At 47.3% G+C, this 17,132-nt stretch overlaps 1 protein-coding gene across 2 annotated transcripts in view; it reads right to left on the reverse strand.

Annotated features, from left to right (window-relative positions):
- The window catches only part of LOC138497657 (early endosome antigen 1-like), a 734,693-nt gene that overhangs the window by 503,329 nt on the left and 214,232 nt on the right, over positions 1-17,132 (reverse strand). For both annotated transcript variants that reach the window (XM_069621253.1, XM_069621252.1), the window contains exon 4: positions 4,658-4,735. In XM_069621253.1, coding sequence (XP_069477354.1) covers positions 4,658-4,735 — 78 coding nt within the window. The remainder of the gene's footprint in view (positions 1-4,657; positions 4,736-17,132) is intronic.

Genomic DNA, 17,132 nt, shown 5'->3' on the forward strand with positions numbered 1-17,132 from the left:
AGTTCTATAAGCAGGGTACTTTCCCTCCTGTATAATCATAACAGATTTCAGAGTTCAGGTTTCAATTTCAGCGACACACACATTTACCCCAACCTGTTTCAGACAAAACAATAGAAAACATAACAATATACTAACACAATTACCTGTGTTCACCAACCCATGATTTTCAGTAGGCTCTTTCTACAGCCCCCACTCTGCCCGCGCTCCTCGAGTCTCCAAGCACTTTGGCCATATCTTCTCTACAACTAACTAGTCTCTCCTGGACCCAAAGGGATCACCGGCAAGAGCGGCCAGCGGCATTTGTAATTGGCCACAGAGCAGCAGGGAACCCGACATCTAGTGCACCAAACATGTCCTGGAAAAAATGACCACTCCCAATTCTGGTGGATTGGTGAACAATCTATTAGTAAAAAGCAATAAGAACAAAACCAAACGGCAGCACAAGACTTTGGCACAAGTGAGAACCCCCTCCCCCTCCATGCACCTTTTTTTTAATACCCAAATGACAAATGCATTTCAATGGAAGGGGTGGTCAGACAGGGCGAGGAATCATACTAAAACAATGTTGCTAGCAGGGAGCAAAGCCCCATGACACCACAAGCCTTTGATACTAGCTGTATTCGTTCATGTTACTCAGTGTTATTCGGGAGGGCAGCATATCTTAATACATAAAGCAAAGGTAAATATACTACTTGTCCCGGGAGGATAGCACAGCGGCAGCGTGCGCGTCTTGGAAGCAAGACGACACAAAGCAACAACAGGTTCGATCCCCGGGTCCGCGCTTCGAAACCTCTGAGTGTTTAAGCACGTTATAAATACGTAACTAAAACAAAGAAAAAAACACAATTACACAACTAAGAAAAACTAACAATTCCTGTAACAGCGCCTCGATGCCTGCGGGCTGTGTGAGCGCTTTATAAATGTAAAATAAATAAATAAATAAATAAATAAATACTTAAAGATTGACACACGCTGTGTGGCAGCCGAGAACGCTTGTAGTATGAGGACTGTCTGCTAATGCTGCTTTTCCTAGGAAAGTGGGCGTTTTGAGGAGTTGGACACATGAGACGGACACACAGGTGGAGTATTTTCACAAGTCGCCATTTTATTAAATAACAAAGGGTGAGACAAACACCTATCTTTCCCTAACCTAACAAGGAGTTCCCTACCTAACAAACTAAGGTTAAAGGAAAGTGACCTAATGTCCAAAAGTATCTATCCCTCACACTAATTCATACAAAAAAAAAAATCATACAGGAATTATTTGTCTGTTTAAACTTTACAAAATAACATATGAATTCAAACATGAAAACATTATAAACAGAAATACTTGCAACCATGGTTGCATCCCCTTCCCCTGGATCAATTCAGGATTTTTCAAACCAAAGTTCAATTTCAGAAATGTTCTTTTCAGTAGCCAAGTTCCACTCCAGGTAGAATGCACAGTTTGCTTCATCCATTATGTCCTTCACTTGGCAGAGTGACTATCTCAGTTCCACAAAGGTTTCTCACTCTTAAGATAATTATTAAAGTGTTCACAACCTTCTGCTTGGCAAACCAAAAAGACTCTTCATACACCAAATCAAAAAGTCATTGTAAAGGTTCTTTTCTCGGAAGACCAGTCACTTTTTGTCACATTGCATTTCTTCTTCATAAGCAACACCTTAGTCAGGATGATTCATTCAGAAAGTTGTACTTTAGTCACAATGGTTATACAACAGTTTATCAAACACAGTAGTGGAATTGCCAGTTGTTTTCCACCATAGCCTTCTACCACATTACTCGTACTTCATATCAGCTCCTTCCTGGTCCACTCGCTTCCCAGGATTAACCACTACTTATCCATTTCCTGGTGTACTCTCCTGCCAGGATAAAACTCCTACTACTACAAAGTGTACCCAGTGGTGAGGCTTGTTCCAAACTTTCCACACGTAAATCTTTAATGGTGAAAGTTGAACCAACAACGGCTTCTTAGGTAAGTCTTTTGACTTGCAACACAATTGGCTTACAACTTCATCCACAACTATGCTGTACAAAAAAGGACAATGTTTCTCACATTGATCAGTTTGCCATAGGCAATGCAGGTTACAGTCCCCCCCCCACCTTGATCCCTTCTACAAGGAGGGTTTTCCTCAGATTTCTTTCTACACAAACTATTGGTGACTAGCAATGTAGTTTACAACTTTTTGTTCTGGGACTACTACATTTAATTTGCCTTGATGTCACTCTATGCTTTCTTTGGCTTAGGCAATGCAGGTTATAATGTGTCCTGGTTGGATATCCCTCTTTAGGAAAATTGTATCCCCTATCATTGCCTTTCTTTGGCCATGCCGGTTGCAATATTCCCCTTTTGATTGGATTCTCCCTTTATTCACTTTGCTTGATTATTGCCTTTTTTTTGGAGTTGGCAATCTTGGGTATAATATTCTTCTAACTCGAGATCTCCCTTTTGGGAGATTGCATTTACTTTGCTTTAATTTAAATGTTCGGTATTCAAAAGGTGCATTCTTACATAGCGGTCTACTTCAGAGCGCCCCAGGGTCACCTCTATCAGGCCAACTCACTGGTATATCCTGGCATCTCTTTCTGACTCATTGTTTCTGTTACTTCGCTCATCTGGACTTCCCTGGTGTTTGACAGATTTGGTCAGCCTTCTGACATTTACGCTGTCTGTCAATGGAGCTTAGACCACTCCGCAATGCTCCAGGTAAGATTTTGAAGTGGTAGTATTTTTACTTTAAAAATAGGGAGTAAGAGTAAAATGATTTTTTGGGGGAGTAAAAAGTATGTTGCATTCCCAATATGGTATTTTGTAAGCAAGTAAAACATTTTTTAACTGGAATCAGGAAATGTTTAATAACTATTTCTTTGAACTTAGTTATTCATGTGCATTGAAAGATACATGTTAACTTCTTTGAATCAGGTAATAATAATAGTGTCTTTCTGTGGTAGTCCCACCCCACTGGGCCAAAAATATCCATGGAGCTGTGTGGGTGAAAGCAAGAGCACAAGGCCCTACATATTTGATTCCTATTTTTGGATTGGAGTATTTGTGCTCCCTATTTTTATTTTTTGGGAGTATTTCCCCATTTTAAAAGGGAGTATGAGCGGCTGATCCACTCCTTGTCTGTAGGGCGGTGCCCCGGTCAAAACCTCACACCGGGGCGAGATGCAGGGCACGGACAGCTTCTCTCTCTCTCTTGGGACAGCTAGCCTCAATACCGCTTCCTGCTGAGCATCCTCTGCATCTTCCAGGAACTTTGACTTCTGCCATGTTTACTGAGTGGCGTCCTACTATCAGCAAAGCAGCGGTTCAAACTTCTGCTTCCTCCTGCTGTTTCTGTTTGGCCCGCACCTGAAAATCTTAAATGTTTAAAGGTCCCGTTCAGGTGTGGGTCATTACAGCCACTAGACTGATCATTATAGTTTGGTGACTCTGGACCCCTCTTCCTTGTCTCAGTACTAAGGGCATTATGGGACTTGAAGTCCATAATGTTCTTAGTTTTTACTTCATTTAATCCACTCTGAGTGATTTATAGGATGTACTTCTAAAGGAAGGTTTTAAAAGGAAGTAATGGATTTTTCTTGGGTTTATAATCCAAACACAAGGTAGAATCATAACTACTAAAAGTAGTTGTATTAACTCCCTGTCCCCTATATACATCATGTTCATGTTTACAAAAAGGGATCTCCTACTTGGCACCTTGGATAAGTCCGAAAGAGGAGGCCCTACGATGACATGCCATTAAATATTCAGGCACTAGGAAAACCTCATCAGAGGATGAATAATGCGTCTCTCCTGACAGATTCACCACATTCCCTTGATCGCTTTCTCCTCCCATGTGATACTCCCTCCTAATACCACTCCCAGGGTTAGTATAGGTAGCGTGTGCCTTTCCATGGCCACATGGGAGGAGACTCTAGGCTGGGATTCTGTGATGGCTCTGCAGGATGCATCACAGAGCCTAACACACTCTTACATATGCCAAACGGGAAACACGTCAGAAGCGAGAGATGTGAAGGGGAGAATCTCTGCACACTAAGCGAAGGGCCTTCATTTCAAAGACATGCACAGTAAAGTCTAAAGCATCGCCTCACACAAGCAAGAAATAGTTGTTTAAACTTGGCAGTTTGTAGTACTTGCTCAATATTATAATGCAGTAATATGCAAGAGGAGTACATACAATATTAAATTCCCAAACTTTCTCCTGCGTTATGTAGCTATGAATAATACATTATACTATTGAAAAGATGTATTTAAGGATTAGAGATAGCTAGTGCTACCAGTTGTTGCCCAACATTTCAAATAGGTGTTTGGAAAGGATGAGAAATCCATCGGGTAGAAAAGTGAAATGTGGATATAAAACAGGTAAAGACAAAAATAATTATTCATGGGGGAACAATTAATATAAAAAAAAATCGAAAAGGAGTTCATTTGGCAATTTAGATTTCCCTTTTTCTGTACATCGTTGGCTTCACAAGATAATTTACATCTTATTGCATAACAATTACAATAATGTTAAAAATGTGATGAAGTACAAGAACATGCTAGAGACAGCAACACTCATTTGCATATTTCTTTGAGGCGACAACATATTTAATTTTGCATTCAAGGACGGTTTCTGCACAAAAAAAAAAAAAAACAATTAGTATGTACCTTCATAGTTTTTAACATTTTTTCTGCTTCCGATGTGATCTTTGGTTGGACACTTGTAGCTTTTTGTGCTCGCCCCTTTGTTTACATAGTATGGTTAAGGAACATGTTGATGAAAATAGTAAAAATAAACAAGCATTCACAAAGCCAATAGGCGTTTACAGTTCAGTATTCCATTTAAATTTATAAGTAAGAATGCAGTAAATATTTTGGCTCTATTTACCTGGAATTCCAATTATGCCAAATATGCCAGCAAGTAACTGTCTGCATACACACAACATAAGTTATAGAGAATTCTCTTCAATGTGGTACCATAGTGGTTGTCTTTTTGCGTACTTATTTTTAATTTTTTTATTTATTTGCATTTGTTAAGCGCACTTGCAGCCCATAAGGCATTGAGGCGCTGTTACAGAGGGTACACAGATTTAAGATTACATACAGGTGCCAGAAGGATCTTAGTTACAGTTTGGCAGGCATATAAGCAGTGGAGCATACAGATTTAACTTACACAAAAAGTCTGGTTTTGATAGCCTTACGAAAGGCTAGGTGGGACTCAATGAGTCTTAGGTGAGGAGGCAGGGCGTTCCAGTGCGTGGCTGCTAAGGTGGGGAAACTGGAGCCACCAGCGCGCACTTTCCGTGAGGTAGGCGTAACAATGGTGTTGGCATAGATGGATCTGAGCGGTCTTGTGGCGGGCTGCCTGGTAATTCTGTTAGTCAGGTAGCGGGGGCAAGCTCGTGAAGGCATTTGTGGGTGAGGACAAGAGTTTTAAAGACAATACTCTGTTTGACAGGGAGCCAATGTACTTGCCTTCTGATTTCGGAGCTATGGTTTCTCCTTGGGGTGCCAGTGGCTGCCCTTAGTGCATTGTTTTGGGCTAGCTGAAGTGTGGCCAGGTTTTTGTTGGATGTCCCCGCGAGAAGGGCTTTACAGTAGTCAAGTCTTGACCCGATGATTGCCCTGGCAATTGTGAGGCAACTTTGACGGGCCAAGAAGGGCCTGACTGCGTTGAGGACTTTGGAGTAGTAAGCTGAGGAGGCGGCGATGGCATTGACCTGTCTGTCCATCGACAGGTCGGAGTCGAGGTAGACTCGGAGTGTCTTAACATGGTTTGAGACCTTAATTGGAATGTTGTCAATAGTGAAGGAGGCGTACTGTTCACCAAGGTTACCGAGGGTGAACAGTGAGCCAATAAGGAGGAGTTCGGTTTTTTCGCTATTGAGGCAAAGCCAATTCTCCGCCATCCAGGATTGGATGGTGGAGTAGATAGAGGAGAGGGTGTTGGAGTCTGCTAGGTAGTCGCCCGTGAGAGGGATGAGTCCCTGCGTATCGTCTGCATAGTTGGTATAGGATATACCAAGGGAGTCCAGGATGCTAAACAAGGGCCTAGTGAAGAGGTTGTAGAGTGTAGGTGCGATACAGGATCCCTGGGGGACACCACAGGTGAGGAGGCTGGGGGTGGCGGCAGCAACTTCAGAAAATACTTTCATGGCCCTTTCTTGGAGAAAGGAAGTGATCCACTGGCAGGCTTTAGGGGAGAAGTTGGCTTGGGTGGCTAGGTGGTGACACAGGGTATTGTGGTCAACCAAGTCGAACGCTGCAGAAAGGTCAAGTAGCAGTAGGAGGGCAGGTTTGCCTGCGTCTCTGAGATCATCCATTTGGTTTTTAAGGTCTAGGAGGGCCGTTTCAGTGCCATGTTGGGGGCAGAACCCAGATTGCCGTAGGCCGAGGAGACGGTCGTCTCCTCTGCATTGCTACGGCTAATACTAATGTAATGTGCCAGGGAACACTAACCTGCAGATACGTGTAATTTTGAAAGCCAGCATGGTATTTTCAGGGGTGTGCTAGGATTGCAGAGCAGAGGTGAGCAATGGTGGGAGGCTGCTTGGGTTGTGGGGCAAGGAGAGCTATGGTGGGAGGAAGAAAGATCATCCAGAACAGGACTGTGAGACTTGTCCTTGGCCTCAAGCCCAGGGATCATATCTCTCCAGGACTGAAATCTCTGCACTGGCTCCCAGTGGCTGCAAGGATTAAGTTAAAAACTCTCTGCATTGTCCACACGGCCTTCTGGGGCCTCAATACCTTCAACTCTCTTCCTAAATATCTTCCTTCTCTGGCTTTTCGCTCAACCGCCTCCAACTCCCTCAGGGTCAGTCGCTTCTCCAAGCAACGAGTTGGTGGTAGATCTCCTTCAGCCGGGGCCTCCCTCTGGGATAGCCTCACTGCCTCCCTGAAACTTGAGGAGAACCATCTCCGGTTTCGGAAGCACCTCAAGACCTTCCTCTTTGCTTCTGCTTTCTCTCCTCCTCTCCCCTGCTGAACTCCTGCCTGAAACTGCACTGGTCACTTGGCTACCCTCTGATCTCGGGCCCAAGTCCTCTCCCCCTCTAGCTGCACTCCTGCACTGCCTCCCAGGCACCCCTGCACTTAGGGGCTGTTTCTGTATCCCTCCAGCTCTTGACACGATGTATGCACTTCAACTGCACTTGCCACATGCTGGCTGCACTTTTAACCTATTGTTTTTTATTTATTTTTTATTTATTCTTTTTATTTATTTACTGTTGATCCTATGTATTGCACTGCCCTCTTCCCATTCCCCCTGCACTCCGCCCCCCCCCCACTCGCCTGCACTTGCGCGATCTCAATGTCACCTGGCCTAGTAAGATCTTTGTTTTCGTCTTCCCTCTGTTCCCCCTCCCTTGCCTCGTCACACCTTGAAACACTGGTGTATAGGCGTGTTATAAATGCCATATCATATCATATCCTTTGCCGTTCAGCCGCTCCTGGCTGTTAAGCTAAAACCACTTTGCAACGTTATAAAGGGAATTCAAAATAACACGAGCTAAAATTCAGGGCATGGAGAGAAATGTGGGCAGTAGTATGCCAATATTACTAGAGTTCTGGAATTCACTCCCCACTCCTAGGCCCCTCAGCAGTTACTGTCCCTGAAGTTTACAACTGTGTGGCAGAAGAGAAACATGTTTCACTGCCAAACCAAAGGATGCATTTGGCAATGAGGGGACATTGCCATCTGAAGGGCTCCTCACAGATCGTCAAGGTGCCAGATCAATGCCAAATTTCTAAAGATATGCAGAAGAGAAGGCCCCCTTTGCCATGATGCCATGAAGCCATGATGTCAGGTACACTGACATGCAAAAACGGGATTGTTCTGTGTTGCACAATTGCAAGCCAGAGGTTTGTGATAACCATTCCTTATCCAAATTACATTGTGAGGTAGATCTATTTAATGATGTTTTCCACTGTAGGTTAGGTTTAGGCCATGGGTAAGTGTTAGCATGAGTTATGTGGAGTCGGAGGAACATACCACCATGATAGTAGCAGTGAGTACTTCTGGGCAGGGGGGATATTGGGTCAGGTAGTGCTATGGGGCTAATGTGAAGGTATTTAATAGATTTGGGTTTGTAAATTGGAGTCAGGTTTTCTCCGACCTAAGTAATAAAGGTTGGTAATAGAGACGATTGTGGTTTTAGGTATGCCTTAGTGTGGTAAAGAAGATAGTATTCAAAGTCAAATACGTGAGTGAGGTACTTATATCTAATGATGTTTTCAACTGTAGCTCAAGTCTAGGCCATAGGTAAGAGTTGGCAAGAGTGTCATGGAGAGACGAACATGTCACCATGCTACTAGCAGTGAATACGTCTGGGCAGGGGAGATATTTGGGTGTGGTAATGTTAAGGCAGTTCCTTCATTTGGGTCTGTAAGTTGGCGTCAGGTTTTCTATGGCCAAACAAAAAGGTGATGGCTGGAAAGTTTAGGATTATTAACCTGTGGCACAGCTCTGGGCAACCCTCCAAGCCATTGTTCTTCGCCTACCAAGCTATTTCAGAAAGGGAAAGACCATATGCAAATCAGGCATTGTCCCACCCAAAATGGGCAGTCCAGCCCGAAATGCTAGGCCACATCCCTTCTGCACGAGACCACAAGCATCTCCATACATGTTTTGGCCTCATTGGGCATCATCAGTGAGAAGTAGCTTTGGTCTCTAGGCCCAGCAGGCACAGGACCCACGTCTGGGCATACCATTCCCAGTCAGGTGACTAAAGCAAAAGAAAAGGTGACAGCTGGAAGGTTTAAAATACATGTTAACCTGTGGTGAAACTCTGGGCAACCCTCCAAACCATCGTTCTCTAGCCTGCCAAGCCATTACAGAATGGGGAAAAGACCATTGAAAATCAGGCTTGGTGGTGTGGAAGGTTGCCTATGGGAGTGTCTGTGGTTCAGATTTATTCAAAACCTTCCACCCATCACATTTTTGGTTAGCAGGATCTCTACGACTTAACAAATAAAGGTGAGTAAAAGAGCAGATTGTGGTTTTAGTTATGGTTTAGCATGTTAAAGAAGATAGTATTGAAACAGAGACATCTGAGTGAGGTATTCATATTTACTGGTTTGTAATATGTGCACTACTATTAAAAATACTTTGAAGTCAATTATGTGTTTAATTGTTTTATAGTATTTTCTCAAAATCAAACTTTATTGGCATTTTATTCAAACGACACAGGTCAGCCACAAGGCGTACTCCTATAACCAACACATTGAAACCCTTCCCCCCAACCCCCACACAGCTGAGTTCAATTGTCCCTACAAAGTTTGAAACAGATGATGGTACCCTCTTACCGACCTAATGTCTCAGAGGTATGCTTGTCCGTGAATCAGGAAAGTCCTTCCCAGAATGCTCATGGTTTTCCCATTGTCCCAGGGTGCTCCATTGCAGTGTCAATCTCCCCTCTTGGTGAGCAACCCTTCCTCACCTCCCAGTCCTCTACCTTCCCCCATCTTCCACTTCGCCCATACTTTTCAAAAAGGGCAACCATAAACCTTCAATGTCAGACCTGTACTCCTCCAGGAGGTGATAGCGCAAGTCTTTAATACCCACTCCTTTTCAACCGGCATTCGTGGGCTTTTCCACCGCTGAGCCAGGCAGCATCTGGCTGATAGGAACATGGCCTGAAACATGTGCCCCCTTTCTGGTTCCAGCTCCTCTCCCGTGTCTACCCCAAAAAGGAGAAGCCATGGTGAGAATTCCCTCTGAATCCCGTCTAACCCTTTTATCCATGACAGGACCGCCCTCCAATACGCCTTCACCCTTGCACAGCCCCACCACATGTGGATGTAATGATGTAATTCCCTTTTTCTGGATGGCACTTCCAACAGCTCTGGCCGTATCCTGCTCTCATTCGCGCGATTCTCGTGGGAGGGTAGTGCCATCTATGGAGTAACTTCAGGGCCTGGTGTTTATATTGGAGCAAAGGCGTTGAGGTTAGCCCTCCTGCACAGTCCTGCCCCCATTTGGTTCTGGATGGAGGGGGTACTTGTAGGCTCGCCAAGAGGATCCTCCTGTACAGCCCAGCTATCAGCCCTCTGGAACCCCTCTGCGTGATCAGGAATATTTCAAAACTCACCAGCTTCCTCCTTAGATTTTCCCCCCACCCAAAGCCCCCTTCTGTTGCACAAAATCGGAATGGCGACAGGTTACCGAGGCCTAAGGTCTCCCCCAGCTTGCCCAAGGAGATAAATGTGTCCCCTTCCCACATTTAACCCGCTCTGCTTAAACCTGCCTAGTACCAGGACTGGAAGGCCAGTGGCTCCGCTATCCCATCCCTCAGCAGGGGGGGTGCCCAGATACAGCTCAAAGGTGATGGCCACGTCGTGAGCCACCTACTGTCTCTCCCTTCCCTCTATATAGACCACAGAACCTCCGGGACCAGATGATTCAACACTCTTCTCGGTGTACAGGCCTTGGGGGACCCACAGCCATTCATCCAGCATCACCGGGCTAGTACCGTGTTGTAAATTGCCACCCATTGCTTCCCTGAAGGTGGATCAAAGTGATCCACTAGGACCTAGAGCTGGGTCGCTCTGTAGTACGTCATCAGATCGGGGAACTTCCCCTCCAGCCCTCCTTTTGCAAGATCAAGGTTTTATATGCAATCCTATGCCTGGCCCCCACCCAGAGGAATCTCAACATAGCTACCTTCACTTCTGCAAAAAAATGGGGTGGGTATTGCTCGGGGCAGTATCTGCAATAAGAACAAACATTTGGGGAGAAGGATCACCATTATGCAGTTCAAGCGGCCCATCCATAAGAGTCCTGAGCCTGACCATCACTCCATATCTCTTTTTATGGCTGACCACAGTGGGAGAAAGTTCCTGGGGAAGAGGCCTTCAAAACGCTGCGCCACCTGAACACCAAGGTATCGGAAGGGGTCCTCCTGCACCCTGAATGGGAGCCGTGCCATATATTTCCTTTCCCTTTCCGGCAGTCTCCCCGCCACATACGCCACTGACTTTCCCAAATTGACTTTGAATCCTGATAACCTCCCATAGCTCTCGAGGCTCTCCAACACCAGGGGAACTGAGTGGGACGGTCTGGTAGCATAAAGCAAGGCATCGTCCGCGAAGAGACTCATCTTACAAATAACCACCCCAATCGTGACGGCCATTATCCACTCATTTTCCCTAACCGACACTGCCCATGGTTCCATCACCAATGCATAGATCAGCGGGGAAAGTGGGTACCCCTGGCATGTGCCCCGTCGCAACGGGAAGGCCTGTGACTCGGTTCCATTTACCACCACCATGGGCGACGGCTGTGAGTACAGGACTGCCATCCATCCCCTCCAACTTGGACTCACCCCTACGGATGCGAAGACCTCCCTCATGAAAGACCAACTGACCAGGTTGAATGCCTTCTCGGCGTCCAGGGCCAGCAAGCGTATCCCCTCCTCCTTTGCTGCCGGCGAGTCCAGAATGTGAAGCGTCTTGCGGATGTTGTCCGTTCCCTGCCTATGCAGCACAAAACCTGCCTGGTCGGGATGGATCAGCCTGGGGAGGCATAGCTCCAGGCGCAAAGGGAGTACTCTGTCAAAGATCTTCGCATCCACATTGAGGAGAGAAATGGGCCTCTATGAGGCACAATTGGCCTGATCCTTCCCTAACTTCGGGATGACTGTTATTACAGCCTGGAGAAAAGAGTTATTGTGTCCTCTCCTATTGTAGAATTAAAGGGATGGTCTAGTAAAAGTTTTTATTTAAAAAATAGATAGGCAACATTAAAAAAAAAAATACTAGCATTCTCAGTTTTAAAACTTCCTATGTAAAATTTTGAGCTATTCAAGCTCAAAATTCGCAAAAGCAAGCACATGGGCGCATCCATTTTGTGAAATGGAGGCCCTCCTGTGCTGGCTTTTGCTTTTGCGGCACTAATGAAGGAAAAGCCAGCCAGCTGTAGTAAACAAAGGCTACCGCTGGGTGACTTTCCCTTCATTAGTGCTGTAGGCGGAGGACGGGGACCGGAGACCAGAGCAGGAAAGCTGCAGCTGAATCTTGGTAAGTGCTATTTATTTATTTTTAAAAAATAAGCACTAGCTGCGTTTTTTTTCTAAGTTTTCCGGGCTGGAGGAGCCCGGAAAACTTAGAAATAAAACCGCAGCTTTAAAAACGTTGTATTTATGTTTGCGGTCGCTTTTGAAGCGACCGCAAACATAAATACAACGTTATTGTGTTGGAAAACGCTGCGGTTTCTCTTTCCAAGTTTCTCAGGCAGGCTCCTCCGGCTCGGAGGAGCCTGAGAAACTCGGAAAGAAAAACCGCAGCGTTTTCCAACACAACCGCGTTGTTTCTGCCTAAATCTCCCACGGGGAGCCCGAGAGCCCCAAATGGGAAATCAGCTGCAGGTAGAAACACTACGCGGCATGTAAACATAACCGCGTGTGTTTCTGCCTGCTGTGGCTTTCACTTTGGGTCTCCGGTGGAGCACCGGAGACCCAAAGTGATAGCCACAGCAGGCAGAAACACACGCGGTTGTGTTGGAAAACGCTGCGGTTTTTCTTTCCAAGTTTCTCAGGCTCCTCCGAGCCGGAGGAGCCTGAGAAACTTGGAAAGAAAAACCGCAGCGTTTTCCAACACAATAACGTTGTATTTATGTTTGCGGTCGCTTCCAAAGCGACCGTAAACAAATACAACGTTTTCAAAGCTGCGGTTTTATTTCTAAGTTTTCCGGGCTCCTCCAGCCCAGAAAACTTAGAAAAAAAAACGCAGCTAGTGCTTATTTTTTTAAAAAAAAATAAATAGGACTTACCGAGATTCAGCTGCAGCTTTCCTGCTCTGGTCTCCGGTCCCCGTCCTCCGCCTACAGGACTAATGAAGGGAAAGCCACCCAGCGGTAGCCTTTGTTTACTACAGCTGGCTGGCTTTTCCTTCATTAGTGCCACAAAAGCAAAAGCCAGCACAGGAGGGCCTCCATTTCACAAAATGGATGCGCCCAGGTGCTTGCTTTTGCGAATTTTGAGCTTGAATAGCTCAAAATTTTACATAGGAAGTTTTAAAACGGAGAATGCTAGTATTTTTTTTTTTATGTTGCCTATCTATTTTTTTAAATAAAAATTTTTACTAGACCATCCCTTTAAACAGTTTTGCCAGAGGCACCGCCAATTGGTTTTGGTACTGCCTATAAAAGTCGGGGGTGAAACGGTCATCTCCCGGGGCTTTCCCTGTGTTTGATCCAAGAATGGCCCGCAGGACCTCAACCCGAGTTATCGCCATTTAGGGTCTCACTCTCTGCCTTTGTGAGCCTGGGGATGCCAATTTCGGCCAAATACCGCTGCATTTCCCCCACTGACTCCTCCGCCGCCTTAGCGTATAAGTCCCTGTAGAAACTCGCAAAACTGGCTGCAATGTCCCCCGTCCCCTTCACCGCGTGTCCCGCATCTTTCCATATCCCCACGATCCTCTTCTCCACTCTGCAGCCCCTCACTCTATTAGCCAGGAGGGTCCCCACCGTGTCCCCTTTTTCGTAGTATCTTTGACGGGTGTATCTCATCTTCTTTACAACCTCACCTATCAAGACCGTGTGGAGTTCCTGCCTCCTATCTCTCATCATTTCACCTAGGAGCTTTTGCGTCAGCACCCGGCTGGGTCAGTTGGGACCTTGGCATCCTCAGTTCTCTCGGAGTGCCAATTCAATTAGCCCCCTCTCCCTTTTTCTACGAGACCCCTCTGCGATGAGTAGTCGCCTAAAAGTGGCCTTTGCTGCCTCCCAAACCATTGCCATGCCAGTCTCCCCATTATAGTTAGTTTCAAAGTAGGCCCATATCTCCTCCTTCAAAAAGTCCCTAAATACCCGGTCCCTGTACAAGTTGTCATTGCAACTCCACGGGAAGCGTTACGGGGGATCCGGGAGCCGTGAATTCGCTACCACCAGCTTGTGGTCCGACCACGTGATCGCCTCCACCCTAGGCACCCCCACCTCACCTTCCCATTCCCTTGGGACCAGGAGGAGCTCAATTCTCATATAAGTCTGATGTGGGGTAGGGGGGTATCAAGAAAAACGTTAGCCTCGCAGGCCCGACCGGTGCTTCCTCCAGACGTATACCCAAAAATGGTCCTATAGGAGATTCTGAAAGGCCACTTTAGTACCAGTTCCTTTTGCTGACCACCAATCTAGTGTGGGGTCGACCAACAGATTGAAATCATCCCTCCCTCCCCCAAGAGTGTTGCACCCTCCGCCCAACTATCCATCATCTTAAAGACCTGATGAAGGAATTCCACCTGGCCCATATTGGGTGCATAGAGTGGCTAGCGTGATCTGCGTCCCCTCATGTACACCTTTTATACCCAGGAACCTTCCCCCGAATCCCCTCTTCACCTGGATTCCTGTCACTCGAAAGGACTTACCCAGCAGAATGCCCACCCCTTCCTTCTTGGAGTCTTTGTGGGAAGCCCAGAAGTTCCTACTCATCTCCTTACCCTTTATTGGCGATTCCGTCCCCTTCCTGTAATGGGTCTCTTGGAGGATGCTAATTTTCTGCTTTAGGAACATGTTCCTGTTTAAATATCTCTTTTTCTGGGAACTCAATCCCTTCACGTTCAGCGTACCCACTACTACCCCAACCATACCCAGTCCTTACCCTTCATTGGTCACTCTTTAATTTCCTTATGGCGTACCGCACCTCTGTTACGTGTGCACTTAGCTGCATGAGATACCTTACCCTGCCCCTCTCTCCCTCCTGTACCCCTCCCCCCTACCCTCTGCTCCCCCTCCCTTCCCCCCCAATCTGAGGGGGCCAATCTTGTGCTCCCATCATGTTGGGCACATCTATCAAACCACCAGGGGTGTAACCCCTACCTTGGGCCAAATGTTAGGCAGCCCTACTTCCCCCTTCTATCCCACATCAGCCTGGGTGGGGGGAACCCCTCCCCCCCCCGACTCTAGGTAAGACCTTCAACCCTCACTCCCAACTCCCAAAGCACTCCCCCTCACACTCAAACTCGTTATCAAAGTTTAACACAATAACAGACCACCTTATCAGCGATCACCATGGGGGTTCCCCACTAATCTTCCAGCTCCAGATAGGCCCCATCCTCAAGGGACCCCCAGAGAAACCCCTCTGCAGGTGAGGATGCAGACAAAGAGAAGTCAGCCCCTCCTCTCGGGTGTCTTCATTTTGTGACGGAGGGGTGTTAAGCTTTTGGAACTTCAGAACACCTTTAGCCCTGCATTTTCCTAGCACTGATTCTGTGCCTCGGGGGGTCTCATTAGGGTCCGGTCCATGCCCTCTAACTTCCGAAGTGGGGCCTTCCCACCGGCCCACCAGATCCTCTGTGACGCGCTGGATCTCCTCCTCTGCCACCAGATGATACCGTTCTCCCTCCTATTCAAACACAAGAGCGAAAGGGTAGCCCCAGCGGTGCCTCACCCCCTTCTCCTGAAGCCACCTAGTGAGGGCCCCACACGTCTTCCGTCTCCGTAATGTGCGGGTTGACAAATCTTGAAAAATGGCCACCTTGGAGTCCCCTTAGGTCACCGCCTTCATGCGCTTCGCCTTTTCAAGGATCCTCGCCTTGTCCCTGTAATAATGCATGCGCGCCAGGACTGAGCGCGGGTCACGTGATCCACCTCTGGCTTGATGCACCCTGTCTATAATGACTCTCTCCTTCCCTGGAATCGAGGACCATCCCTATTATTTCTTGTATCTTTTGTTCAAAAGCTGTTGGAGTCTCACCATCCGTCTCTTGTAGCCCAAAAAAACAGAATTTGTTGCAGCTCTCCCGGTTCTGGATATTGTCGACCTTCAGGTGCAACTCCTCCTCACGTCTCTCCATTTTCATGAAGCACGCTTCCATTTGTGTCTCCAATAGACCATTGGAGGCATGGTTGGCCTCCAACCCATCCATTCTATCCTCCATGGTAACCACTTTGGCCGCGAGGTCCGCCAATTTTGCCCCATGTCTGTCCTCTTCTCTCTGATCTCTTCCAGTATGGTTTGTATATCATTCTTAATGTAACAAAGCTCTGCTGGGGGCAGATCGGATCCCGAGCCTCTCGCAGCCCCCACCATCGTTTCTGTGCCTTGGTACTGGAAGCACGTCAAGGTTTCCTGCGAGCTCATAAGTGTCCTCAACCGTTATCACCAGCACTCACAAAAGGGACGGTTGGGGGGGGTACAGGCTTTATTCTGGCTGTAGGTCACGCCACACACAGGAGCCCCCTCAGCACAGTCCAGAGTGGGCCAATGTAATCAAGGTCAGTGGTCACACCATCTCCCTGATGAGGGTGCCGTATTCTTGACTAGGGTCTTCAAATGGGCTGGCTCCTTTCTCCGTTGATCCACAAACATGTCCCTCAGTGGGAGACCCTCTCTGTCCCTTCAATACTCCGGGGTTAGGCCGTTTGTTTACACTTGTGTAGGCGTCCCACAGGGCATAGTTCCATACAGGCCCCCCCACCCCCGAGGTTCGGGCCATCTCTCCACCACTGCATGGACCCTTCTGTTCCTTGTTATCCTCCCTGGTGAGGGAGGTCCTCAGTGGTGGGGGACTACCTACCCCCTACCGGGGTGGTCTTACTTGCCTCCTCCCATCGGCGCTATATCCCTGCCATGGCAGCGCTATGTGCAACACACATGTGCGTACCGCAACTCCCAGGGCGTGCCTTGGACACCCCCAGCCACTGTCACCTGAGCTGAGGCCTCCTCCCACTTGTGCACAGGGCCAGGAGAGTCCGAGCAGGCCCAGCCAGTCCAAGCCCCCACACCGAAGTTGGCCTTTGGAACATCTTTGCTCTTGGCCTCAGGAAAAGCATGTGCCCCCTTGGACAGCAGGAGACTAGGAGACCTGCAGTCTTCTAACATTGTTCCTTCTTCTTGTAGGGGAGTGGTCAGCTCATGGAATTATAAACAGGCCTATGCCATTTGTTAGACCTCATGTATTATGTTGGACGTTTCTTTGACCTCTTAGTAGTCTGTGAGGGATTTATGCAGTGCTGTTCAGAAGACCCACAGGCTGTTCAATGCGTTCATGTAGCGGGTGTTTCACACAACGTGGATGTTCGTCGCCTAATCTTTGAATGGGCTGAAAATAAGAACTAGTATGTCAGATACCTCAGGGGCTGTCTCCTCCCTGGGTCCTCGGCGTGAACACCGGCTCCAGCACCATCTCCAGCCGGCCCGCCGCCTCA

Source organism: Ambystoma mexicanum, chromosome 5q (genome assembly GCF_040938575.1).
Source record: "Ambystoma mexicanum isolate Mex_15411 chromosome 5q, UKY_AmexF1_1, whole genome shotgun sequence".
Lineage (NCBI taxonomy): Eukaryota > Metazoa > Chordata > Amphibia > Caudata > Ambystomatidae > Ambystoma > Ambystoma mexicanum.